Genomic DNA, 10,297 nt, shown 5'->3' on the forward strand with positions numbered 1-10,297 from the left:
AGGTTAAGTTGATAGGACCTCTTTGGAGGGTAATTTGGCAATGGCTATTAAATATAAAATTGACCCAGAAATTTCATTTCTAGGAATTTATCCCTGCGGATACACTTACACATGTGCATAAAGATGTATGCACCTAAGTAATCATTGCAGAACAGTTCATAGTAACAGAAAATAAGAACCAATATAAATGCTCATCAAAAGTGTAATGAAGAAATAAAATATGTTCCAGCCATATTTTAGGGAATAATATACAATTAAAATGAATTAGGTAGATATGTATGAGAAAGACTCTAAGGTTTTGTGATAAAAAAGGCACAGGTATGTAAAACATGTGCTACCATTTGTGTAAAAATTGCATACACACATACATATGTGTTTATATATGTATAGACTATCTCTAAATGGATAGACACACAAGATGTACTGCCTTTGAGCTATGGGAACTTAGGGTATGACACTCACTTTTCACTATACACCTTTTATAAAGTATGATTCTTTTTTCATATGCAAGTATTACTTAAGTTAAAATAAAACAAAACAAAAATAGAGACCAAGTGGGAAGTCTTGATAGATGTAGTTTAAAATATATGAAATATCTGCATATGTAAAATGGCATACATCTATGCCTTTTCCTCACATGGGAAGTAACATATACATATACACAAATACACAGTATATGTGAGTAGGTGGTTATAAGCACAATATGTATGTTTGTGTAAATGAAAACCAGTGTGTTAAATCATCTTAAAAGCACGACAAGACCCCTAACTGTCCTAACCTGTAGCAAGTATATTTAGATAAGGTATTGAAGATGTCATTGAATGTTTTAACCCATAATAGAATAAGTTTGCTGTTCAAAAACAAATGTACAGAGTACTGTATGCATAGGTGATATTTCAGCTTCAGTTTCTCTCCTGGAAGATTTTGACTTTGATAAATATATTCCTAGAAGGACAATTAAGAAAAAGTAAATGTATGTTTAAGCATTCAAAAACTTCAGCCTAGCACTTAATTACTAAAATGCTGAATATGTTTTATTTTTTTTTTCCTGCAATACATCATATACTCAATCCAGATAGAAGACTTATCCAGGTATACAATAAAAAATTGTCAACACCTGCATTGAGCACAACAGTCAGCCTTTCTCTGTAAATGGCTGCCTGGATAGTGTTACCTGAAATGTAAAGAAATGTTTACCCCAAAAAGTACCTCCCTGATTGTCCTGCCACATATAGGCCAGTTTTGATTAGCTCTTAAAATCTGTACCATAAATGCTACCCAAGGAAGCAGGCCATAATACAGCAGATTTAAACAAGAAGGCTAAATTTCTACTAAATAATCAAAACTGTGATTAATAGGATGAACATCATTGTAAGATTTCTTAACAAAGAGAACATATTTTAAAGTATTTTATACACCAACAATATACAAACAACAAACACTGAGTTTCCAACCTCCAAATGAAACATACCCCAAATGGTGGCAATCTAGAACTTGAAATGCATTTTCTAATTGGAGCAGGGCTATAAACCTGCTCTGTTACATGATGGGTTGTTCCTCAGACCAGCCCAAAAGACACTTTTTTGCACACATTTTCCAGAAATACATCTGAAATGTGTAAAAGACTGAACATACTGTTGAAATATTGATAAAACTAAAGTACTAAATTGTTGTCGGAACCATGACTACATCAGCCAAGAGAAACAGCATATGTGAATCACTCAGAACACAGTTAAGGATTAGTCAAATTCTTTGTAAGAGAGGCAAAAAAAAAAAAAAAAATGGTGATATTGGAGGAGGTGCAGAAAAATCTGAAAGCCAAGTTTTGATTGCCCAAGAGACCACTTTTGCCTTCTGTTTCTTTCTCTCTCTTTGCCTAATACACTGAGCAGAGGTAAGTTGGGCCCTTTCCACCTGGAAGATAAAAGCCACACAGAGTAAAAGCACAAACACAGAGTGAAGGAGGAAATCGAGAGGGGACTGGAAGGTGTATCTGGGCACTTTGAGGACACGGAGGCCATCCTTAGCTCCAGAGGCCGGCATAGTTCCCGTGGAGGCCGGAAGGGAGAGGCCCCCCAGCGACGAAGAGCTTCATCTCGGGCCAGTTGTAGCAGTGCGTGTAGAGCGCGTTGGGGAGCTCGCCGATGCCACCGAAGTAGTTCACCCACAGGTCATCGTGGTTGAGCCAGCCTCTGCCACAGGTGAGCTTGAGCTTCCTCCCTGCGGGCCCCGGAGAGAAGTGCGGGCTGGCCGAGGCCCTCTCCTCCAGGAACGTCTGCGCTCGGATGTCATAGAAGAGCAGGGAGCCGTGGCCCGTGCCCACGGTGACGATGTGCTGGTAGAAGCTCAGGGAGCGCACACCCGTGCCGCCCTCTCGGGAGCACAGGGGCCGGATGTTCTGCTGGCGCTGCCGCGGATCCAGGAAGGAGACGTGGGACTGGGAGCCCACCGCGTACAGGGACAACTCGTCGCAGTAGGTCAGGCACACGTTCTCTCGGCAGTAGGGCAGCCTGATGGACAGCAGCCTGGACAGGTTGCTCTGGGCTTTCCACAGGTGGAAGTAGCCGTCCAGGGACACGGCTCCCAGCTCCTGGTTCTTGCCGCTGAAGGCCAGGGCCCGCACCTTGCGGTTACTGGGGTTGGTGCTGGCCCTGGGGATGGTCTCCACGTCCCTGGGACGGATGTGGGCGTACAGGGGGAGGCCCGCGTCGTTGTGCCAGGCGATGCTGCCGTGGAACATGTCGGGGTCCATCTTCCAGAGCGCCACGGTGCCGTCGCGGGAGCCACTCACGGCCACCGTGTCGCTCATCCAGGCGATGGCGAAGATCCAGTCCTTGTGGCCGTGGCGGTCGCCCAGGCACACGGGGTCCAGCGTGGGCAGCTGGTAGACGGCCAGGCTGTTGGGGTTCTCGCCCCCGGTGGCCAGAAGCGTCTTGGAGGGATTCAGCTGGATGGCGTGGATGCCGCAGTTCGGCTGGGCGCGGGCCGACCCGGGCCCGCGGTCCCGCATCAGGGGGATGCGCGTGATGTGGCCCGACTGCACGTCCACCACGAAGAGCGTGTTGCACTTGGTGCCGCACACCACCTGCCTGGCGTTCAGCCACTGCGACGCGAACACCTTGTTGAGGGTGCCCAGCGCCAGCTCGCGCTCCCTCAGCAGCTCGGGCAGCTTCCGCACCGCGTAGCCGCGCAGCTTGCCCTCGAAGCCCGGGAGCCCGGCGCGGCCCCGCGCCCCCACCTCGCGGCCCTTCAGGTAGTGCAGCAGCGAGCGCAGCGCCGCCGGCCGCTTGGGCTTCTTGGGAGGCAGCGGCCCGTCCCCACCCGCCGCCGAGCCCAGCGACGACGCCGCGAGCGCCGGCGCTTTCCGCTTCCTGCTACCTGTTTGCCTCGGGGCCATGGTGGGCGGCGGGCGAGTGGCGGCGGCGGGGACGGCTGCGTCGGCCGGGGGCCGGGGCGTCCGCGGGGCGCGGAGCCAACAGAGTCCGGGGCGCGGCGGCGACGGAGGCGAGGGCGGCCGGGCCGGACGAGGAGAGGTGGCCGGGGGGAGCGGAGCGCAGGCGGCGCGCGGCGGCTGGGGTGGCGGCGGCGCGAATCGAAGCGAGGGCGGGAAGCGCGGCCGGCGGCGCGGCGGGAGCGAAGTCGATGTGGGACGAGGACGACGCGGGGGGCGAGTGTGAGGGGGCGGAGGCGGCGGGGGGAGCGGGCCTGGGGTACTGGATAGCACACGCCGGACTGGGAGGGGTGGGATAGGTGCGGGAGCGAGGGGGGGAAGTGGAGCCCGCGAGGAGGGGGAGACTCACCCAGGACCAGCGCTTCGGGATTCCCAAGGCTTCTCGGTGTGGACACATCTAGTGCGCCTGCCCATGCCCCCTGATATCCTACTTGGGGAGTTTCACTACCCTCTGGACAGAAACCAAGTAGCCTTCTTAAAATCCTTACTTAAATAATTCTGAAAGCTAAAATACAGTCAAGTATGAGGCTAGAAGGAGCGCTGAAGTTATCTGTCGAAGAAACAAATGTGCCCTTGGTGCAATTTCGGGAGACTCTTTGCTGCAATTAGATAGTGAACTTGACCAGGGATGGTAGTGTTTGGCAGAGGCAAAGAGGCCCTCCCCATTAGGTCTCGCCTGCAGCCCCTCCTGTCTCAGCCCCTCTACCGGTGTCTGTTAAAATTTTTCAACCTATTTTTAAACCAGTTTTTCCCTGTATTTGTCAAATTGAGTCCCCTGAGCTCCTGCACCAGAATCTTTGAGGGGTGCATTCCAAATGTAGTTCCCCAGGCTCCACTTCCCGCCGGGGTGGGGTTAGGACCCTGTGGTCAAGAGGGAAGCCTCAGGATCTGAGGGGACGGCACTGAGGATGGGCGTGGGTGTTCAGGGTGTTGACTTCTCTTGAACCTCAGAGCCCTCAGGCGGTGGAGCTGACTGGAAGAGGGCTAGGAGACTGAGGGATACCCCTTTCTCTGCTCTGGGGAGGGAAGGGTCAGTCCTCATTGTCAGTCTCAGGAGAAGCCCGGGGAGCCTGGGCAGAGCCCTGTCATGTGTGAGAGGCCCCCTGGGACGTTGGCGCAGGGCCCTGAGGGATGCACAGGATTTCCAGAATCGCATAGTGAAGAACTTTCCAAAAGGATATAACCACATAAACACAGTGGTGAAGAGTAGGAATTCAGAGCATGCGTTTAGCAGTCTAAGGATTTGGACGGTCCATACGTGGCTCTGCAGCTTCAGAGCAGCCGCAGTGGCAAGCCCCTATCCAGGCATGCTCAGTTACGCAGAGTTACAAGTGGCTGGTGGCTGATACCAACTCTGCACACACCCCAATCTTCTGCTATAAAACTGTGTTTGCTCAGTGGGTGCATATGGGGAGGGGAGGTGGATTAACTTTTCTGATCCATCAGTGGAAAGCATGGGAGTTACTTTGTTGCTGCTTTTATGCCCCTTCACCAAGCCCTTTTTGCGACCCCACCTCAAATGCACAAACTCCAAGTAAGTAAACCATGGGTCCTTCCCACCATTCCAGTCCAGCTGCGAAGTCCCAGTGCCCACTCCTCCCCCATATTCCTCCCCATGTTTAATGCGATATCAAGATGTGGGTGAGGATGGTGGATAGGGAGTGACCTGACAATGAAAAGAGTGCTGACAACTTCATAATTAGAACTGATGTTACTCGAGAATAACTGACTGCAAATTCCTTTAACTTAACCTACCATGATGTTTTCCTTTTTTTTTTTTTTAATTCAACCTCAGAAAAATGGATATTATACAGTAAGACTTCATGGCATATTTTTTACTGTTGTGGTAGAACAAATAGGCTGAACGTTTGGGGATATAGGTAGATAGATAGATAGATAGATAGATAGATAGATAGATACAGACATATTTCAATTGTAAAAATAATTCTTATAACAGCTATTATTTATTGAGAGCCTGTTTGTGTCATGGGCTGGAGGGCTGTGCTAAACACTTCGAATGCTTTATGTGCATTCAGTCTCACAATAGCTTGGTGACGTAGGTTCTATTTTTATAGCCATAATTTAAAATGAGAGAACTGAGGCCCAGAAAGAGTAATGATGACTCCCCCATGGTCACACAGCTAGTAAATGGTAAAGTCGGGTTGTGAATCCCGGTCTGACTCCAAAGCTTTTAAGCCTAACAACTACTCTATATTATTCTATAAATACAATTTTTCTATTTCTGCCTCTTTAAAAACTGTGTAAACTACCCCATCATGGAAATTTTACAGGTGTTGCATCTTGTGCATTTTTGAGAGACAGCCACAATTTCTAAAATACATGAATAAATACTGAATGCAAATTATGTATAACACTTTCCGTAGAATATTTAAAGGCAAAAATACGATCTCTGAAGCACATTTTTTTTACAAATTCTTTTAAATTAATATTTATGAAATGTAATAATATATGCCTACATTTGTTTGGTTTTTGTTTGGTAAAAATAACACCCATATAAATTGTCCTGGTATTATGTCTCCACTTTTTTGATAATATAAATATGCAATATTTATGTATAGTAATGTGTTTGTAGTCAGTGTGCAGATTACTATTTTGTATTGATAAATGAAGTGTGTTAATTTTATCTGGAATACAATACATGAAACGCATTTCATTTCATTTATGTCTGCACTTTCAAATTTCTCTGAGCTTTGTACTTAAAGATGTAAAACTTCCAGACCAGAGCCAAGTTATGTTGAGAGATTTACAGTTTTTTATGTCAACTTACAAATTTGAACCTTTATTTACATTTTATTGCTTCCATTTTTAGGAAAACACAATGTCTGATAATATATAAAGTCATGCACAGTACATTTATTGTTAAAGCAGTAGATGTAATGGCCTGATGATAAAATTTCAGATGTCTGCATGGCCCTCTGAATGTCAGGGTCTCCATTACTTTTTGTTACCTGTGAAGACCACTGTGTGTATGAGTGTGAACATCTTGTCAGTCCTTACTAATCTATTTGTACATTCATTTCTGCTTTGTGCTACTAACATATACCCGGATAAATTTGTATTAGCCTCACCTATCTCCCCTACACGATATTCCCCTCCATTGGATAGGGGCTTTTATGTGTGGTTTCAGGGCACTGTCTTATCCTGTTCTCTAATCACTTAATATGTTTAAATGTTATTTTCTTAATCAGATTGTAAACTCCTCAAGGGGTTAGGTAATGTTTTCTACTTCTTTCACACCATCACATCCTTCTAGATATGCACTAAATGGTTTGTAAAACTTGATTGTCCTGTTGATAAACTAATAGAAGAAAGGAGAGAAAACAAAATGAAATATCAAAAAATTACAAGTAAGATATTTTGAAATCAAATTACTTAAGGGAGAAAGTGAAGGATTTGAATTGATTTGTGATATTGCCACATAACTTGTTTGAAGTTATATAAATATATATATATATATAACTTCAATATAGGTATCTATCTATATATATTCAAAAAAGTTATGTGGAATTATTATCTATATCAATTTATCTCTCTATATTTATATGTGTTTCTTTTCAGCCTACTGAATAATTTTATCAACTGTGTCTACCTTTCTAATCTATGAATGAAGAAAAGTATCTGTCTAGCCAAAAAATGTTAGATTACCAGTTTAAAATTAGTTAAGGCCGAAGATATTTTACTGTGATATAATGAACATAAACTTGGTTGTTAAATATGACTTAAATTATTTTGAAAATATTACTATTTTTCACTTCAAAACTAAAACAGTCTCAGGACAAAGGCACTGAAAGAGAAAGGCAGGGTAATAAGAAAATTGGAAGGTTAGCAACAAGTCTTTTTGAAGAACTGATCAATTCTGAAACTTTCTTTTCACATTCTTCTATACAAAAATAGATCTTACAAATACAGGCTTTAGAGATTGGAGCACATTGTCAGGTATAAAGGCATTTGTCTTCAGAAATGAGGTTTATAATTGTTTCTGATACATTGTATATAGATGTAAAGCAAGGCTATCCTCAAGAATATTTTTGACATCTTGTCTATATTTGTATGTATAGCTTTTCCATTATCTTTATCAACAAGTATAAGGCACTAAATAAAAAAAGAAATATAGTTAATTAAGCTTGTTTGAAAATAATATATGATAATGATACACTGTTATTTATAACAGACACAAGGCAAACTATTCTTGAATGATTAAATTGAATACATTTTCACTTAATCTCTGATTATAATACAGCCATAGCATTTCAAGCTGTGACCTTGTCAAGCCTCCTAAGATAAGCAGCTGTGAACCTGGTTTGTAGTCAGATGGGAGGCTTCCTCCAAACCTCATGATGCAGAAACTGGTGGAGATGACTCAGCAGGCTATGTTTCCCCCAACAAAGGCACTACTGAAGGCATATGCTGTCAGATGGGGGAATAACGGAAAGATTTATCACATTATTTCATTTACTAGAAACAGAATTATAGGGAAAGAGGCAATTTTGACTCTATGACCTCTTCCTTGCCCTTTCTCTCTCTATCTTCTCTAAGAGGAAGAAATGTGTCAGAGCCCAAGCTTGGACTTTGTTTATTGAGAGGGTAGATTCGATGCTGGTTATATGTTTTATGGGAGGCACAACAGTGTAGTGGTTAAGAGAATAGACTTTGAAGTCACATAACATGGTTTGATTCTGTTTCTGTGGTTTTCTGGTCTTGGAACTGGGTCAGTTAGTATACCTTCTTTGGATTTATTCCCTTATCTATAAACATAGGATAATAACACCTATGTCCTGGGGTAGTTTTGATGATTGAATGAGTTAATACATAAAACCCACTAAGAACAGTGTCTGGAAGACTATAAGCTCTTAATAAATTTCTCTTAAACCCTAATGGCTTTCCCTCCTTTCCCTTATTTAACTTTATGAAGACAACTTGGAAGCTGCAGAAAGGGGGTTTTTGAGTGTGAACTGCAGTGCAACACACACTTATACACTAGTCACACAGGGATAAAATATTTGGAGAGCTAGCTACTTGTCTGCTCACATACAGCTCATCAATCTCCATTATCTATCCAACCTATAGATAAACATTCTGTCCAATCTATAGGGTTAGTGTTAGGGTTATCTATAGAGTTATAGATAAATATTCACATGGGAAGAATGTATTGTAGGAACAACTTTATAGTATGCTAGTAGATGAACCACTGTACAAAAAATAGATCTTTTCTTTGATTGGGGGCATTGCCCACTGATGATAGTAGTTAAATTGGACAGAAGTGACTGTAAAAATGTATATAGATCACACTCTAATGTCAGATGGGTACATAAAGGAAGCCCGTAAAGTTCATTGATAAACAATTCTATTCCATGTTCTGTAGTGTCTTAACTGGATAGAGATACCCAGTTATTACTTTCCCTAACTTAGATACCCACTTACACCTAGCCTCAACTACACCATATATACCAGTGCCTCCCAACTTTTTATCTTTGTCCCAAACTGACATGGCCAACTTTCTGCTTGACATTTTGGACATCAAGAAAGAACTTCAAACTCAGCATGTATAAGCTCAAGATCTTGAATGTGACTCCCATGCACCTGATCTTTTACTGTTTCCTATCTTAATGAATAGCACCACCATCAGTCCAGCTGTGTAAACTTGAGTCCTAAGAATTATCCTTGAAACCCAATGCTCCTCATCTTCAGGTCCCATATCTATCTTCTAACATTTTTCAATCCACTCAATTCTCACCCTCTCCACTGCTACCACCCTTTCCTGAGCTACTGTTTCGTCTTGACTTGACAACTACAGTAGCCTCCTAACTGATTTTCCTGCAACCACTTTTGCTCTCCTCCATTAAACTCTCCACACTGCAGCCAGAGTGATATTTTCAAAATGCAAATATGGCCATGTCACTGATCTGATTTAAACAAACCAGTGTTTTCCTACTGTCTTAGGATAAAGACCAAAATCTCTAACACAGCCTATGAGACCCAGCATGATCTGACTTATGTTCTCCAGCTACATTTCTACCTTCTTTTCATTGCTTTTTCTGCTCCAAGACACACTGGCCCTTTTTAATTTCTTCAGTGACATTACATAAGTTCATGCCTCAGATCCTTTTTTGTATGCTGTTCTCTCTGCCTGGAAAGCTTTCTACCTGCAGGTCTTCCCACCTTTTAACCCCCACAGATACCTGACCTTGTTAAGTTCTTATCCTTCAGATTTTAGGTAAGTTATCACTTTCTTATGGAAAATCTGACTACCCAGACTAGGTCCGATCTATTATACATGGAGATCCCCTTAACTTTATTTCATGGCATTCACCACAGGTGAAATGGCATGGTTATTTCTGTGACTCTTTGTTTAATGTCTGTATCTACCAAAATATTGAATGAAAACTTCGTGAGGACAGAGGCAGTATCCATTGTGCTCACTACTGTATCTCCAGTATTTATCATGTCATAGAAATAATCGGTGTTTGTTGAATAATACTGACAGAAATTTTAGAGACCCTGGATCTCTGTTTAACTGGTACATCAGAACCCCAAAACTTCATGCTGTTTGATCAACCACTTCTAACTGAACACAGCTTGGAGGGAAGAACTTTTGCTACCGTCAAGTCAAACATTACCTTCTCCACTATGATCACTTCTTTGACTCTACCAGATAGGCCTAAGAGCATCTTTTTTTGTACAGTACGTACATACTTCCATTATAGCAATTAACTTACTTCATTGCAGGCATTGACTCATCTAATTCTAAAATAAGTGCAAGCCCCTTTGAAGTAGAAATATTTTTTAAAATATATTTGGATCCCCAGAACCTAGCACACTGCCTGG

The 10,297-nt window shown here is 43.1% G+C and overlaps 1 protein-coding gene across 1 annotated transcript; it reads right to left on the bottom strand.

Annotated features, from left to right (window-relative positions):
* Window positions 1-1,765: 1,765 nt before the first annotated feature.
* On the bottom strand, window positions 1,766-3,397 carry LOC101277616 (DDB1- and CUL4-associated factor 12-like protein 2). The gene has a single exon (XM_004280519.2). The coding sequence runs from the start codon at window positions 3,395-3,397 to the stop codon at window positions 2,024-2,026; it is 1,374 nt and encodes a 457-aa protein (XP_004280567.1). The 3' UTR covers window positions 1,766-2,023.
* Between the last annotated feature and the right edge of the window lie 6,900 nt (window positions 3,398-10,297).

This window comes from Orcinus orca, chromosome X (genome assembly GCF_937001465.1).
Source record: "Orcinus orca chromosome X, mOrcOrc1.1, whole genome shotgun sequence".
Classification (NCBI taxonomy): domain Eukaryota; kingdom Metazoa; phylum Chordata; class Mammalia; order Artiodactyla; family Delphinidae; genus Orcinus; species Orcinus orca.

Coding starts and splice junctions, on each gene's coding strand:
- LOC101277616 (XM_004280519.2), bottom strand. CDS start 3,397: ATGGCCCCGAGGCAAACAGGTAGCAGGAAGCGGAAAGCGCCGGCGCTC.